This window comes from Tinamus guttatus, unplaced genomic scaffold (genome assembly GCF_059628265.1).
Source record: "Tinamus guttatus ecotype Peru unplaced genomic scaffold, ASM5962826v1 Tinamus_guttatus_pri_ptg000356l, whole genome shotgun sequence".
Classification (NCBI taxonomy): Eukaryota; Metazoa; Chordata; class Aves; order Tinamiformes; family Tinamidae; genus Tinamus; species Tinamus guttatus.
Window position 1 is genome coordinate 57,149 of NW_028288890.1, and position 16,759 is coordinate 73,907.

Below are 16,759 nucleotides of genomic sequence, written 5' to 3' on the forward strand. Positions count from 1 at the left end.
GCAAATCTAGTCATTCTGAGCAGCTTGAAAACGAGGTGTAATCTGTGGGCTGGGTGTCTGTCTCGCAAACGCCACGGTGACAATATCTTCTCTGCACCATCTTTCTCTGTAGATGGTAAGGTCAGTCCCAGCACCTTATCCATAGGAAGCGCTTTACCCTCATCACTCACTTCAAACTCTGCAGCTATGTTGGACCCCACCAGTTCCCTGAAAGCGTTTATGGATGGTGGTGAGTATTGAATATTTCCTGTGCCACGTGCTCCAGGTGACCCTGCGTGTGCAGGGCGGTTGGACTAGATGATCCCTAGAGGTCCTTTCCAACCTGAATGATTCTGTGGTTCTGTGATTGAGTTTGCAGTCGCTCTCTGCTAGCCCGGTGCATTCCCTGTGTTTGCTTGCCCGGAGCGCTCAGTCTGTGCTTAAGGAAAAGCCCCCGCGATAAGAGAGGTTGCAGTCAGGTGAGGGAGGGGCTGGGTATACCTTACCTTAACCATATCACATGCTTCCCTACTTGTGGTGTTGTCAAGGCAGCAAAGCCAGTGAACTGTTTCTGCCTGGAGCTTTGCTGGGGAATGATCAAAATGCTGCTGCCCGGGCCTTTTGCCAGGCAGAATTCACATGCAGAAACCTGCAGCCGTCCCGTGTGATGGTGCTAGCTGCAGTCCAGAGCTGTTCCTGAGGGCAGAAAGTCCAACCCTTGTAGATCCTATCATGCAGTCACCTGAGTGGTGACACTTTACTGGGTCAGTTAATTTTCTGTATTATTCCTGCTTCTGTCAGTCGTCTAGACGGGCACATTTGTATTTTCCTTTTGTTGCATTTGGAAGAACTGCTAAATCTTAGAGGAACAACTTCAGGAGGAGAAGGCTGCTACACAGCAGCAGAGGCTGCTGCCAGGGCCCGCTCTGCGTCCCAAGAACAGTCCTCCTTGCATTGCCAGTTGGTCCCTCTCTTCTTGAGGGAACCCCAGCTGCTTAGCTTAGCCCAGTATTGGGAAAGAACATTATATCTCTGCTTCCTGTGCTTGCTGTTTTAACTGTTGTTCATGTGGAGACAGCTCTTGGGGGGGGGGAGGAACAGGTTACCTAACCTGCTTGTTACCGGAAAGCAGTTCTTCATAGGGCTTACAAGTAGAAATACTTGAGCTATCAGCAACAGATCTGCTTTAAAGCCTGTTAATAATATTGTCTAATTACCCTGTTTTGTTTAACTGACTCTGCTATGAAAGTATGTGATTCAAGAATGAGCCCGAGCTGCTCCAGAGGTGGTTGGTTACTCCTTTCCTCTGTACTGTAAAAATGGACTTTTTGACTAGGTAATGAAGCTTCTCAAGAAGTACCCAAATGCTGCCCGAAGGGGCAATGTCCATCTCTACACACCTCTAGGCTCTGAACCGTAACAGCAAGTTTTCACCTTACCAGTCCCTGTTCCCTGTACAAACCTCACTTGCTGCCTGAACTGCAGCTTTCCAGCCCTAGTCGATGCTGTCTCCCCACACTGCTAAAATGAAATTATATAAAGTGATAGATCACCTGTGTGCAAAACTCGATTGCAAAATTTGTCAGTCTGTGATGTTGAAGCAAATGGCAAGTTTGGAAGTGGGACAGTTGAATCCAGTGCAGCTCAGATGGCACCCTTTCCATGAATAACTTACTAATTACTTTTTGTTTATTAACAGAGATTGAGATAAATATGTTGGATGAGCAGCTGATCAAGTTTCTGGCCTTGCAGAGAATACATCAGCTCTTTCCTTCCAAAGCTCAGTCTATAGCGAACAGTGTCACTTCCCATCAGCAATCTCCTATGGGAAACCACATTGAAGGTAAGAGCAGCCCTAGAATAGTGCATTTATGTTGAGCCATGGCTCTTTAGCACTACCTTGCCCCTCCACCCAAGGAGATCTTTCCTCTTCTTTTGGTATCTGGCAGGTGCCACCTTTCATGTTTCTTTCCTCTCATCCCTCTCCTGGATATCTGTTAGTCTGAAGTTCCTTCAGGTTCCTTTACTTATATTTGTGCAAACTGTGGCAATGAAAACACCTTCAATAAAGTGTCAGTGAATCTTCTGATTTTTCTGCTTGCAATCTTTAGTGAAAATATACATAATCCTTTCTAGAAATAGCAAGAAAGGGGAAGGCTCAGCTACGTTTTTAACCACCTCTGAGACAAGCAAGAAATGTATAAAATCCTGCTCTCTTTATAGAGAAGTTGCTGAGGGGACAAATATGTCAACTGGAGACACACGGGCACAGGACACGTGCTTCAGTATGAAGTTGTCTTTGCCCATGGAATGTGTCATCACAAAACCAAAATGCTAAAATGCAACAGGGTAGTTCAAACAATTTGCAGTTCTGCTGGGCATCTCCAGTGATCTGCCTGAGATCAGCATGGGTTTTGTCTGTTCTGGCCAGTGCTGTTGGCCTCATTAACACCTAAATTTGCGCTGGGAATGTGACTTCTTGTTCCTTTGAATCCAGTAAGTGTGCTGTGCTTTCAGGTGCTAACTGGAAAGCCTTGCTGTGGGAGCAGTTGTTTGTTCCCCATCTGCTAGGCCTGGGGGTAAATATTTAAGATAACATCTTCAGAAGTCTGCTGGTGTCAGTACCCTTCTGAAACTCTGCTCCCTCCCTGCTGGAGCATCGCAGCATTCCCCAAATACCTCGTCACTCTTCCGTAGGTCGCAGCAGCAGCCTGTGACGTGAGCTGCTTTCCCGTGCTGCTCCCAGCAACTTCTGGAAATTGCTCAGCCGTCGGCCCCCCAGGAGGCACTTGGATGCTCTCTAGCCCGTCGCCCCATTTGGAAGGGAATGGATGCATCCAGCCGACTGTTTAGCCTTGCTGACAAAATCCAAGATCTAAAACTTCTAGCCCCATTGAGTCTGCAAAAACAGCATGAAAGGACTCGTGCAAGGCACCTGTTTAGAAATGGGGGCTGCACTTTTCAGCTGCACCGAGTGCTGCGTGTCCAGTAATGGTGCTTAATCTGGCCAATGCCCTTGACATTAGTGACTCTGCAAGCAAACTCTTAGAATCCTCGTGTTCTGTTCTTTGATTTCATACTCCTGGGGCATCAGGAGAGGCCTAAACTCTGTTTTATCTCCAAAAACAGCTGCTCAATTCCTAGCCTGTGTAGTCCAGGATTTGTTCCATGCAGGATGTTTTTTCTGCCCAGTTAACGCAGGCATGTGGGAATGTGTGAGCTGAGCTCAGCTGGCAGGGAGCTGCTTTAGAGACTCAGTCCTGGACTTGCCCTTGTTGAATGTGCTGGGAAAAGACTAACCCACGAGAACCAGAGCCTGCTCAGTAAATGGTCCTGTCCTGGAAATAAGGTTAATCCCTGCAAAAGGCCTGTTCAGCCTGTGCATTTTTCTTGCATTTTATGTAAAAACTAAATTACAGATATTAAATATGAGGCATTGACCAGACCAAGCTTTATTATTATTTTTTACATGGCACTTTGACAGCAAGAATCAACTCTTTCATTGCCAAAAGCAGAAGAGATTTAAAAAGAACCTTGCAGTAGGAAGCGACATTCTCCTCAGTTTGGCTCTTGCTCGTACTCCAGTGCCCCTAATTGCACAGCTTGTGTGGGATACTGCGAAAAACACTTTGCCAGGATGCCTGGCAAAGAAAATAAAGCACAATCCGCAAATATTTCAAGCAGACTGAGAACGGGAGCTGAGTGCATCCTCCCTAGAACCTGTGCTTTGTGGAGGGCCTAGTGCTGGGGACGTTTGAGCAGCTCCATAGCTGATAACATTGTTCAAGCTTTCTTTTTATCTTGCAGTGCAAAGAAAGGAAGTGCAAGCCCGGGCCGTGTTCTATCCCCTGATGGGCTTAGGCGGTGCAGTTAACATGTGCTATCGAACCCTCTACATTGGGACAGGTGAGTGGGTTTCTCCAGCCCTGCTGTTTCGGACTCGGGGTGGTTCTCGTGGGCCCTCCCCGTGCGGTTGTCACGTGGGGGTTGAAGCAAAGAGCCCCGATCAGGCTGTTGGTGCTGGGGTTCTCCACTACCAAGAGCGGTGGAAACCCCCCGTCTGCAGTGATGCTCCTCAGGCCTTTGGTGCAGGGCTGCACCTTGGACACCCAAACGGAGCAGCACGGCTTTCCTAGAGCCTGAGCAGCTGAGGGGAGCGTTAGGGTTTGCTCGTGGCTTTCCTTTCTTTGTGCTCGGATTCCTCCAGCACTCCAGCAAGCCCCGGAATTCCGAAATGCTCTCCAGCCTTGCTGCCTTCCCTGCCCCCACGGCCACTTGCTTCCGTGCTTATCGCAGCATTATTCATGCAGTCCTGGGAGCCTGGACAAAGGCACTTGCTCCCCTGTTGTTCTGCTAATTGAAGCTTAATTCTGTCTGTTGCTTTCTGCTGCCTGACAGTTTCTTTTTATATGTGATTTTTTTTTCCCCTTTAACAAACTGAGCCTGTTTTATATTTTCCACTGAAGGAGCTGACATGGATGTGTGCCTTACAAGCTATGGTCACTGTAACTACGTGTCCGGCAAACACGCCTGCATATTCTATGATGAGGTGAGTGCCTGGAGTCTTTCTTTGCCGTGCACGGCGCTGGGAGCTGGAGATGCAGGCAGCAGGTTGGCTTTGTGCGCTGCTCCTTTGTGGGCCACAAAATAAGAGCCAGGATTGGAAATGGTTTCCCTCAAATGAGGGCTGCGTCAGCATTTGCTGTCAAACCCTTTTGGGAAGCACAGAGCTCTGCCAGCGTGATTTCTCCGAGCTAACTGCTGCTGGACAAAGGCTGGCCACAACTGAGCACTGTCACCGCTGGCATCTGCGGAGAGAAGGCAGCGTAGAAATGTTCAATATGTTTTTGATGCAGCTGCACTGTTAATAGGGGAACCTTTACATGCCTGCACAGAATCTCAGCTGGAACAAGATGGGGAATTGATTTGTCTCCTACTTCAGGTGTGATAGTGGTGCAAATTACTTCTGCCCATCTGCAGTGCTCTAAATTAGATAACTAAAAATTTGTTAGGTTCTAGGCAGAGACCTACAGTTGCCTCCTACTTACAGTCCACAAATAGGTTTGTTCTGGAAGCAAGACAAGGAGGTCTACCAAAAAAAGTGCCCTCTGGCAGATGTCTCTTAGCAGTGTTGAAACAAGGTTCAGGTTTTGGTATTGCTGTTTGCCAGGTAGCTCCTGAGCAGGGTCCAGATTAACTTTCTGTAACTAAATGAAGCTCCTGTAGTTTGTTGAGGACAAGCTCCTCAGACGGTGCCTGTGAGCGAAGCTGAAACCTCCGTTCAGGCCACGTCCTCCGCGAAGCTCCGCGTGTCCCAGCAGCGTCTCCTGCCATCCCAGGGCTGCCGAAGGACCGTAAACCCAGCGCTGTCCTCTCCAGGGGTTGCTGCATGTACACGCGTCCCTCTTGTCATAAAGTGTTTGCTCAGTGACCAGAGGGGTCCTGTTTCAGCCCGGGGCAGGTGCCTTCCTGACGCGATGCCTTGATCCTCTCCTCTTCCCTTTTTTCCAGAATACAAAACATTACGAGCTGTTGAACTACAGCGAGCACGGGACGACCGTGGACAATGTTCTGTATTCGTGTGACTTCTCGGAGAAGATGACGCCCACTCCTCCCAGCAGCATCGTTGCCAAAGTGCAGAGCGTGATAAGTGAGTGTCCGGCAGCGCCAGCCCCACGGCCCGGCACGGAACCCCCCGAGGGGGGGACAGCAGCGGGATCCGCTCCTCGCCGGAGCCGCCGCTTTCGCAGTGCTGGGGCTACCTCCTGCAGAAGGAAAAGCCTCTCCGCAAACCGCCGCTTGCACAAGAGCTTCCTGTGCTCCCCGGCGAGCAGAGGCCCTTAACCCGGCTCCTGCCCCGTGCAGGAGCCACCCGGGTCCCGCTCCCTTCCTGACGGCAAGAGCCGCGTTTCGAAGGGCGCCCCGGGGTTTGGGGTTTGCTGCGTGCACGTTCTGCCCTCCCAGGTGTCAGTACGTGGTCTGGGCCGTGCCACGGGCCCCCCGACCCGTTGCCTCGGTGCATTCTCCACCTTGCTCTTTTCTGGCTGCCAAAACAGGTGTGTGGATGTTTCTTCTCCACCCCGCTGTGGCTGTGGGGCGGCTCCTGGTCCTCTTGTATCCAAAAGAAACATCCCGGTGGCCAAGATGCCTCCTGGCTACAGGATGTCATTCGTGGGCCACCTCAAGAGTAGCCCCTGTCTATTAGAAAAAGCTGCCACCCCCCGCTCTGACTCCGATGCGTTCGTTTTCTTTTCCAGAACGGCACAAAAGCAGAAAACAGGAAGAGGAGCCGCATGAAGAAGCAGCTGTGATGAGTTCGCAGGCCCAAGGGCAGCATCGGAAACCCTGCAACTGCAAAGCCAGCAGCTCCAGCCTGATCGGGGGCAGCGGGGCCGGCTGGGAGGGGACGGCCCTGCTGCACCACGGCAGTTACATCAAGCTGGGCTGCCTGCAGTTCGTCTTCAGCATCACCGAATTTGCGACCAAACAGCCCAAGGGGGACACTGCCTTAGTACAAGACATGGACTTGGAGGAGAAGCTCTCTCTAAAACCCCACCAGGTGCCCGTGCTGCGGTCCAACTCTGTTCCCTAGGAGTGCCGGGAGGAGAGCTCGGGAGCAAGGAAACGCCCTCGGACTCTTGCCATGCAAAAATGTACAAACCAAGGTGGGATTTTCTATGTCGGCCCAGAGACTGATCACACGCCGTTTGCATGAAATGAAGAACGTTTAACTTTTTTTAATTTTCTTTTTTGCTCAAGTTTTAGGGGCATTTGCACATATATTTGTACTATACATTTCATTTTAAAAGGAAAACTGCAGTGAGAGCAGGACGCGTCAGAGCGAGGGGTGACCGCTGTCTGACTCAAGGACTCTCTCTGACAGATAGTTCCCATGCAGTTGTAAAATAATCAGAAACTTGTTCTATTTTGTGCCAGTGACAATAGTTTTATATTAAAAGAGAAATACAGTTTTCATACAGCAAATCTATACAATATCATTGTTTTATTTAATGTAAAGAAGCGCTCTTCTTCCCACAGTTATTTTCTCCCATCCCTCCCTGCTATGGTTGCACTACAAGTAGCTACTGTGTATTATGGGCAGTGAGAAACGAGTTCTTTTCCTGGTGTCCATCCTATTTTTATTTGAAATAAGGAAAAGTGTTGGATTCTGTGTAAATACATCAGTGATGGCATTTTCAATGTTTTAAAGCTGTGTACAGTGCTACATGTGGTATGACGTTCCTCAACTTGTCTATTGTAGCAGATCGTCCGTCGTAACCTGTCTGTCTCTTTTGTTTATATGCCACCCCCCCCGCAGCAGAACAGCTAGTTCCACTGTACATAGTAATTGTAACGTTTTAGACTTTACAGAAACTTTCCTGTATTCTGTATATAAAAAACAAAAAAATACTTCACATTCTGTTTGCCGACTGTCTGTCTGCACTCTGTGAGCAGGGCCAGGGCTCGGCCGGGGACAGGGGCTGGGGGGGGGGCTCGTGTGGGGCCTGGGGGTGCTGGGGGACCCCAAAATGGGGCTGGGGGCGGTGGCAGGAGTGGGGAGGGGGTGTCTGTGCAGCCCCCCCCGCGTTGCAGCCCCCCGCGTTGCAGCCTCCGCTCTCCCGCGGCTGCGGCGCAGGGAGGCGGCCCGGCCCCTGCGCCCTCCCCTCCGCCTTCCGCCGCGGCCCTTGTCCCGGCGCGATGTCCTGGCTGCTGCTGCTGTTGCTGCTGCTGCTGCTGCTCGGGGCGCTGCTGCGGCGCGCGCTGCGCCGCCCTCCCCGCCACGGCGCCCGGCTCCGCGGCCGCACGGCCATCGTCACCGGTGAGCGCGCGGCCCGGCCCCCGCGTCGGCTCCGGCCGCCGCGGCGCAGCCTCACGTGCGCTCTGCTCCGCTCCGCAGGCGGAAGCAGCGGCATCGGCCTGGCCGCGGCGCGGGAGCTGGCCCGGCGCGGCGCCCGCGTCATCGTGGCCACGCGCAGCGCCGCGCGCGGAGAGGCTGCCGCCCGGCGCATCCGCACGGTGAGCGCGGCCCCGGGCCCTGCAGCCAGTTGCACCTGGGTCCATTGCATCCCCTGCATGTTGCACCCGGGGCAGCGCACCTCGAGCACGATTGCAGCCCCAGCATGTGGCACATTCCCAGCGTGCTGCACCTAACACTAACCCCTGCTCCGGTGCCCGCTTGGCACGCTGCACCCCGAGCACGCTGCACCCCTGAGCGTATTGCACCCCCACCTTGGAGCACCCCCAGCACGTTGCATCCCTTAGCACGTTGCACCCCACATAGTGCATTGCCAGCATTGCTGCACCTAATGCTAACCCTACTGCGGTGCACCCCCATGACGCCCCCCTTAGCACATTGCACCCCTTAGAAGGTGGCACCTCTGAGCACGTTGCACCCTGGAGCACATTGCAGCCCTTAGAACAGTGCATCCCCTGCACAGTGCACCCCCAGGACGGTGCACCCCTCTATGGTGCATTCCTAGCATGCTGCACCTACTCCTAACCCTGAGCTTGATGCACCCCCAGCATCTTGCACCGCTTGGCGCATTACACCCCCAGCACGGAGCACCCCACGTGGTCTAGCATCCCCCGCTGCGATGCACCCCCGCGATGCACCCTTGTCCCCCAGCCCCTCGCAGCCCAAACCCGGTGCATCCCCCCCTTCCTGGGCTGCACGGCCCCCCACCCCTGTGCCCGCAGGAGACGGGCAACGCGCAGGTTCTCTTCATGCACCTGGACCTGGCCAGCCTGAGCTCGGTGCGCGCCTTTGCCGAGGCCGTCCTGCGCCAGGAGCCGGAGCTCCACCTGCTCCTCAACAACGCGGGTGAGCCGCGCGCGCCGCCCCCACCGCGCACCCTGCGGAGGCGACACCGCGGGGACGCGGGCGACGGGCGCTCTGTGCCGCAGGGGTGAGCGCCGGGGGCTGCACGGAGGACAACTACGGCCTCACCATGCAGGTGAACCACCTGGGCCACTTCCTGCTGACGCAGCTGCTGCTGGAGCGGCTGCAGCGCAGCGCTCCCAGCCGCGTCGTCATCGTGGCGTCGCTCGCGCACTGCGCCGGGCGCCTGCAGCCCCGCGGGCTCGTCCACGCGCTGGCCCGCCCGCCGCGCGGCGCGCTGGCCGCCTTCCAGGCCTACTGCGACAGCAAGCTGGCCAACGTGCTGCACGCCCGCGAGCTGGCCAGGCGCCTGCGGGGCACCGGCGTGACGTGCTACGCTGTGCACCCAGGTACGGCCCCGCACACGGGCATGGCGGGAGGGGACGCGCGCTGCGGGTCCCTTTGCATGGTGTGTCCCTTTGCACTGGGCATCCCTTTGCACAGTGTGTGTCCCTTTGCATGGGGCATCCCTTTGCACGGGGCGTCCATTTGAATGGGGTGTCCCTTTGCATGGTGTGTCCCTTTGCACTGGGCATCCCTTTGCACGGTGCGTCCTTTTGCATTGGGCATCCCTTTGCACAGTGTGTGTCCCTTTGCATGGGGCATCCCTTTGCACGGGGCGTCCCTTTGCATGGGGTGTCCCTTTGCATGGGGTGTCCCTTTGCACGGTGTGTCCCTTTGCACAGGGTGTCCCTTTGCACTGGGCATCCCTTTGCACGGTGCGTCCTTTTGCATCGGGCATCCCTTTGCACAGTGTGTGTCCCTTTGCACAGGGCGTCCCTTTGCACAGGGCGTCCCTTTGCATGGGGCATCCATTTGGATGGAGTGTCCCTTTGCACAGGGCGTCCCTTTGGACAGGGTGTCGCTTTGCACTGTGTGTCCCTTTGCACAGGGTGTCCATTTGAATGGGGCGTCCCTTTGCAGGGTGTGTCCCTTTGCACGGGGCATCCTTTTGCACGGAGCGTCCCTTTGCATGGGGTGTCCCTTTGCACGGTGTGTCCCTTTGCAAAGTGCATCTATTTGCACAGGGTGTCGCTTTGCACAGAGCATCCATTTGAACAAGGTGTCCCTTTTCACAGGGCGACACAGAGTGTCCCTTTGCATTGTGCAAGTCTTTTTGCACAGCGTATCCCTTTTTACACCGTGCATCCCTTTGCACAGCGCATCCCTTTGCAGTGTCCCCTTGCACCGTGCACACCCTTTTGCACCATGCATCCGTTTTGGCATGGCACATCCCCTCGCACAGTGTGTCCCTTTGCACGGGGAGTCCCGGCCCCGCCGTTGCACCCTGCATCCCCGGACACGGCGCAGCCCGCACGGCGCAGCCAGGTCCCCTTTCGCCGCGTGTCCCCGCAGGCTTCGTGAACACGAGGCTCTTCCGCCACGCGCCGCTCTGGCTGAAGCCGCTGCTGCTGCCGCTCGCCCGGCTCCTGTACCGCGACGCCGCCGCGGGCGCCGAGACGCCGCTGTTCTGCGCCACGCGGGAGGGCATCGAGCGCTTCAGCGGGGGCTACTTCTCCGACTGCCGCCCGCGGGAGCCGTGGCGCCCGGGCGGCGACGACGAGCTGGCGCGCGCGCTCTGGGAGGCCAGCGAGCTGCTCGTGGGGCTGCCGCCCAAATAAACGCCCCGCTCCGAAGACGGAGGGAGGCTCCTTTGTGGGGACAGGAGGGGACGGGAAGGCAGCCCATCCCTGGGGTAAGCGACGGGGCATTGCACATTGCACATGCAAATACAGCCTGTGGTGCGGGGCACTGCGCCATGCACGCCCTGTGCCTGACACCTTGCATGGACATACAGTTGCGGTGATGCAGCATGCCGTGCTCTGCATGCGAATGCACACGGGGCAGTGCAGTGCAGCACTGCAGCGCATGCATATGCTGCAACACCCCCCTGCCTTGCACATACATGTGCGCATGTATGTGTGTGCTGCAATGCTGCAATGCTGCAATGCAGCACGACGCACAAGCATGCACATTATTCAATGCAGCAATTGCACCACGTTCACACATGCATGCGCTGCAGTGTAGCAGTCGCACCACGCGTGCACATTATTCGATGCAGTGGTTGCACCACTCACATGCGTGCACCTCATTCAGTGCAGCAGTTGCACCACGCAAACACATGCACGCTATTCAATGCAGCGGTCGCACCACGCACACGCGTGCACGCGCTGCAAGGCCGCGTCCCCGCCGCGCACGCGCGCGCACCATGTTCTCGTGCGCGCGCTCGGGGCACGCAACATGGCGGCGGCGCCGGAAGTCCCGCCCCCGGGGTGTGGCGCGGCGCGGACCTTCCCAACATGGCTGCACCCGCGGGATGCGCTCGTCCCCCAGCAGGGCGGCGCGGGGGGTTGTGGGAGCGGCTGGGGCGGGGGCCGCTGAGCCGGGGGGCCCGGCCGGGGGCGGCAGGTACGGACGGGACGGGATGGGACGGGACGAGGGGGGGTTCATGGAGGGGGGTCCCTGTCATGGGGGTCCTGCGGGAGCTCTGCCATGGCGGGAGGGTCCTGGGAGCTGGGGAAGGGGCTTCCTTGGGCGCCCGGGCCATGCGGGAGAGCCTGGGGACGAGTGCAGGTGTTGGGAGGGATCCGGGGGGTCCCACGGGGCAGCCCCGCGGTGCTGTGGGGCCGGGGACGCCCCACGAAGGGGGCACACGGCGGGGGGGGAGTCTGTCAGCTTGGGGCGTCGTGGGGGGTGTCCGGCTGTGGGGCTGGCGGCTGTCCTGGGGGGCTGGGGACATGGGGACCCCCCCGCATGGACCCCGAGCCCTGGGACGGGTCCCTGCGGCCCGCAGGGCTCCGGGCTGGCCGCGGTGCTGGTGGCAGGTTCCCCCGCGCGGCACCTTTGGGGGTGGCAGCGTCACCGCGCTGCCCGTCCGGGCTCACGTGTGCTCTGCCCGGGCCCCATCGCGCTCCTGGGGCCCGGAATGGCCTTCTTGGTCCCCCCTTGGCACCTTCATGTCCCTCTCCTTGCCCTAGGTTAGCGCTAACCCGCAGGGAAGTGCCGCGTCTGGCTCCGGCTGCAGCAGCTCCAGTGTTGTGCCGGGGCGCAGACGGCTCTTTGGGATGGCCCAGGCTGGACACGGATTCATCCTGGTCCCCGTGATGTGACATTGCAGGACTGGACACTCCACCATTATGTGACAGGCTGGGACCACGCGCTACGTGACAACCAGGTCAGGCACTGGGGCCCTCACTGACGTTATCCTTTCTGCCAGCGCTGGTTTTGTGGCCAGGGCTGTGATGCTCAAACCTAAATGCGTGTGAATGCCAAGGATGGGTTTTACCATGAGCAAGGAACTATGTTGTCCTGTTTGGAAGCAACTCAGACCGCGCTGGGCTTGGAGCCTCCACCAGGCAGCAGCACTTGCTTCTAGCTGGGCTTTTATCAGTTCATCTGCCTTGGAGGACAGACCTGTTACGGGAATTACTGAGATGTGAGGGGCAGGCTGCAGTTTTGGAAACAAATATGCTTCTTGTGGTGGCTGCTTCTGAGAAGCTGCAAACCACACGCACCAGCTGGCTGGAACAGCAATATTTTTGCAGCTTTTCTGCTCTTCTCTGAGCAGCTGTCACACGTCAGTGGTTCCCAGCGGTGGAGGCCGCACACAGCCTGGCTGGCCAGCAGATCTGGTCCTGCATTTCCGTATGAGAAAACCTTATAATCATCAGTGGACCTTCATGGAAATGCCATGGGCTGCAAGAGGAATTGGAAAGACTGGCTCGCGGTGTCCTGGGATGGCCATTTGTTTTTAAAAGTCTGGTTTAACCTCTGCTCCGTTTTGAAGTTTGTGAAAAGTGGCTTGCAGGATGAGCCGACAGGAATTCGTGGCATCTGTCTGTAGTTCCAGCATTACATTTCTTCACTGCTGGGAAGCAGAGCACCCAGGACACTCCCTGACGTGCAGCCGGGTTCTGGGAAGGGGGTGCCAATCACACCAGCTTCTATGAGGTTTTATGGTATTTTTTTTTCTTACAAGTTTTGAAAACCTGACCTAGAAGCCTCTTGAAGCTCTACTAACATTTTTATTTGCACAGGAGGCCTGCAGTCCACTGTGTTAGGAGAACCTGGTTTCTCAGATACTGTAAAACAGGTATGAAGCCAACTGGAAAATCATTGCTAGAGAACCTAACAGTGGTTCCCTGTTCACCTGAAAGGATGTAATGAGCAAATTTTTTGTTTGGGCTTGGATAATGGAACGAAGAATGTGCTTATTAAATTTGCAGATGATACTGAGCTGAGAATGGATTCCAGAACTTTGAAGAGCTTTGAATCAACGTGAGCTTGAAAAAACTCAAGCAAATGGCTTGAGAGAAGACACACAGTGGAGCTGAATAAGGAGAGAGACGACTGCACTTAGGTAAGGACCATGCATGAAACCAGAGCGGGAGGAGAGGCTCTGGCCATGTCCTGGAGATGCAGCAGCTGCCGTTGCTGCACCCTCGTACACCGAATAGCCTGGGAGGAGGGTGGATTCCTTTCATTTCCGGGACAAATTTCAAACTAATCTCCATGGTTTTGTCATGTGAAATTTTTCTTTTGTAATTTCAGTCTCCCGTGTAATTTTTTTAAACAAGATGAGTTAAACTAAATGTGTGTTTTTTAAATTCATTCTGACACATTGATACATGCGACATAAAATGAGTCATCTTTGGGGCAGATTGCAGCCAAAATGTGCTAGCCAGCAAAGCTTCCTTTTGCCTGCTGTAGTGTCTGGGTGAGGATTTTACAGATTCAGCTCAGAACTCTGCATCCGTTTATTTTTTCGTCAACCTGATCTCATTCCTGCCTGTGGACAGAGTCTAATTTATATTCATATTAGCTCCTAAGAACCAGACACTGGTTTTAGTCTAGACCCCGGCTTTATTAGGTGAGTTTCTTTATGTATTCCCGTGCCTCTTTTCCTCTCCTTCCTGTTATGTCTCTTTCAGTAATTGCTTTCAATTATCAATTTGCTCCTTGTCTTTCCGCGCTCGCTTGTTTGCATTACATGACATTTCCCAGCACGGGGAAATGTTCCTGTAACGATCCCAATCTGTTTATTTTCAGCGTCGGCGATGGGCGCTCCTGGAGGAAGGAATTCCAGCGCCAGGTTGTCGGGAGCTGAGATGGGAAGGTGGAAGCTCTGTCTGTGCAAAGGGAGCGGTGTCTGCTCCAAGTGCAGCCTGCAACGATCCCTGGGATACACCGTTCACGGTGACCTGCTTTTCCGAGTGCTCAAACACTGTTTTCAGGCAGAATACAAGGTCACTGCGTCACGTTACCAGGGTAGAACAAACAACCTGCAGTCTGTGCACAAGCTTGAATTGTCCTGCACGTCTGGGGTTGATGCTTTGAGCGCTGTGTCCCTGTAACTGTTAGGGCTGTTGTTCCTCCATGCGTGCCGTGCACTGGGGCAGCCCCTTCCTGGATCTGCTGGAGGTCTCCGGTTATCTGGAAACTCGTAAATGGTTAATCTAATTGCATAAGAAACGGACAATGTGTTTTCTCCTGGCTCTGAGAATTCTTGCTCTAACAGGGGTCCCCTTCATTTGGGAGGATGCCAGCTGGATGGCAGCTTCCCGGCTCTGAATCCTCCGTTTGTGGCGCGTCTGGCTGGATTACACCGCACCGGAAGAGGCACCGGGAATGTTTATGGAAGCGATAGCCAAGTAGCTGTGGGACCCAGACTTTTAGAACAGTGGGTGTATTATAGCTTAAAAAGGCAATTTCTCTGCCAAATCTCATTGTGCAAGAGGGTTTATTCTTTAGCCTTGCAAAGATTTCACTTTGTTGGTTTCCTTTTTCACTAGAACTCCTAAGACTTGGGGAAAAAAAAGAGCGCAAAACTGCAATGGAAAATGAGGATTTAGCTCATTTGACTTGGGTTACCACGACAGAGCCGTGCTGTGCTCGGGCGTCCAGCTGGCCTTCCCTTCCTGCTTCCCTGGCAGCCTGACCTGTACGAGACTTATATTAGAGCCTGCCCTGTTTGTTTGTTTTTTAACGTTTTGAGCGCTTCTCGAAGCTACGTGCTGTGTCACCAGCTGCGCTCTGTTGAAATATGAGGCCGTGCTGGGGAGCAGCACTTTGGGTGTGCTGCTGAGGAGGGTATTTCCTTGCACTGCCTGTGGAAGAAGAAAAATGCGTGAAGAGGCACATTCTTTTCTAGCACCAGAGGTAGGTTTAGGGCACCTAAACCCAGAGCATTATTCTGAAACAATAACCAGAGGAAGAGTTGGGAAGCTAAAGGCTGCCTATATCCTGTGAAACATAATACTCTTCCGTTGGAAGCTGCTTTTTTGCTGCCTGCCAGGGAACACCCTCCTTCCCGTTCCTGGAAAACAAGGGCCTGGCTACAAGGCTGAGCTAATTGGGCTCATGTCCACCAAGAAATGCTAAATGATATTCCAGTTAATACACTGCCAGATACTGTATCAGTGGCTTCTGTAAGGCTTTGCCTGTCTAACTGCAATAATCTTCCAGCTCCAGGAAGAAGTTAGCAAGAAGGCACCTTGGAGGCACCAGGAAAACACCCGTGTGTGCTGTGGGAGAGCAGGAAAAGTCTGTAACCCCATTTCCCATTTTTTTTTCCTGCTGAAATAGGAGGATTAGTAACTGGAGATGGGGCTGAGCTCCCCGTGTGTGAACGACACTGCGTGGAAGCCAGCGAGGCGGGCAGGAGCTTTAGCTGCAGAGGGCCAAACGCGTGAGTACGGTGGGGAGATGGCGTTTCCTGGGCAGAGCCGGGGTGTCGTGGCCTGGGATGTTAAGTGTGTGCTTAGAACAAACCTGCTTGCTGAGAAGAACTAAAATAAAAATCGATTTGAAAGACGGTGGCATTCTCTGTGTTGTCGTTTGTCACGTTGAGTTATATAATAAAGTTTTGGGGTTTTACAAGGTGCTAGCAAACAGAAAAATTGCCTTGGGACAAAGCAAGGCCTGTGGAAGCGAGGGGAGCTCTGGGGCTGCCTTCCCTGCGGGCGGACTTGGTGCTGTCCCTGTTGGAAGGGAGTCCCGGGGCTACGGACAGCAGCTCCCGTGCATGCGACACGCGGGAAGGAGCGGGAAGGAGCGGGGGGAGCCCCGTGCCGGGATGTGCGGTGGGTAGTGGATCCCGTGCAGCCGCTGGTGGAGTACGATTCCTGCACGGAGGCCGAGTGCTCCGTGCTCCTGCGACATTCCCGCTCCGTGTCCTCACTGTGCTCTACAGAATGCCCAAGCAAGCGGGGTTGCTTGGAGAGGGGGAGTTACTGGCCACAAATGTTGCTGCTGGGGCTGTTTGTTTGGAGGGTTGGGGGAAACATCCACAAAAGAAGAAAGCTCCTGCCCGGGAGGGCGCAGCCTCGCGCGGGCACCGGTGCCTTCGCGGCTCTCCTGCGATCCCCGCTCAAGGGGAGCGTAAAGGGCTGCTGGGGGACACGGGGGTGCCACATGGGGGGCCCTCCTGGGCACAGGGGCCTCTGCACCAGCCGCTGCTGCTGGCGCCGCTGCCTCCGTGCGAGGAGGCCGCGGGACCCGGTCGGAGCCCTCGGTTACTCCTGCTCCGGGGCTGGATGCCTGCAGGAGAGCAGGAGGGCGCAGAGCGGAGCTCGGCCCCGCTCCCCGCAGCCGCCCAGGGCTCAAGCACCAGCCCAGGGCCGCTGGGCAGCAAGGGGCAGCTTCCAGGTGGCTTCGGGAAGGGCACGGAGCCGCCTCTGCCCAGGACATCCCGGGTTGTGCCACGGCCAGGGCCTGGCTGCCCCTCGTGTCCCCCGGCCTGTGGGGAGCAGCCCCCGTCCCCGCAGTGTCCCCGGGAGCCGCCGTGGGGCCGGGCGCCCCGAGTCCCGGTTATCTCTGCGTGCCGGCGCGGGCAGGCGTGCCGGGCGAGGCGCCCTATCTGCGGGAGCGCCGGGGCCCGCCGGCGCCGATAGCGCTGCCCTG

The 16,759-nt window shown here is 55.5% G+C and overlaps 2 protein-coding genes across 2 annotated transcripts in view; both read left to right on the plus strand.

Moving 5' to 3' along the window:
- PHF12 (PHD finger protein 12) overlaps nucleotides 1-7,394 on the plus strand; it is a 31,052-nt gene extending 23,658 nt beyond the window's left edge. Inside the window, exons 10-15 of the mRNA XM_088530001.1 lie at nucleotides 113-229; nucleotides 1,679-1,822; nucleotides 3,787-3,885; nucleotides 4,446-4,528; nucleotides 5,491-5,629; nucleotides 6,237-7,394. Of these exons, the coding sequence (XP_088386127.1) occupies nucleotides 113-229; nucleotides 1,679-1,822; nucleotides 3,787-3,885; nucleotides 4,446-4,528; nucleotides 5,491-5,629; nucleotides 6,237-6,571 (917 nt within the window). The 3' untranslated portion in view covers nucleotides 6,572-7,394. The remainder of the gene's footprint in view (nucleotides 1-112; nucleotides 230-1,678; nucleotides 1,823-3,786; nucleotides 3,886-4,445; nucleotides 4,529-5,490; nucleotides 5,630-6,236) is intronic.
- Nucleotides 7,395-7,677: 283 nt separating this feature from the next.
- On the plus strand, nucleotides 7,678-10,479 carry DHRS13 (dehydrogenase/reductase 13). The gene is made up of 5 exons (XM_088529969.1): nucleotides 7,678-7,798; nucleotides 7,877-7,995; nucleotides 8,677-8,800; nucleotides 8,884-9,207; nucleotides 10,214-10,479. The coding sequence occupies exons 1-5, from the start codon at nucleotides 7,678-7,680 to the stop codon at nucleotides 10,477-10,479; spliced, it is 954 nt and encodes a 317-aa protein (XP_088386095.1).
- Nucleotides 10,480-16,759: the final 6,280 nt, after the last annotated feature.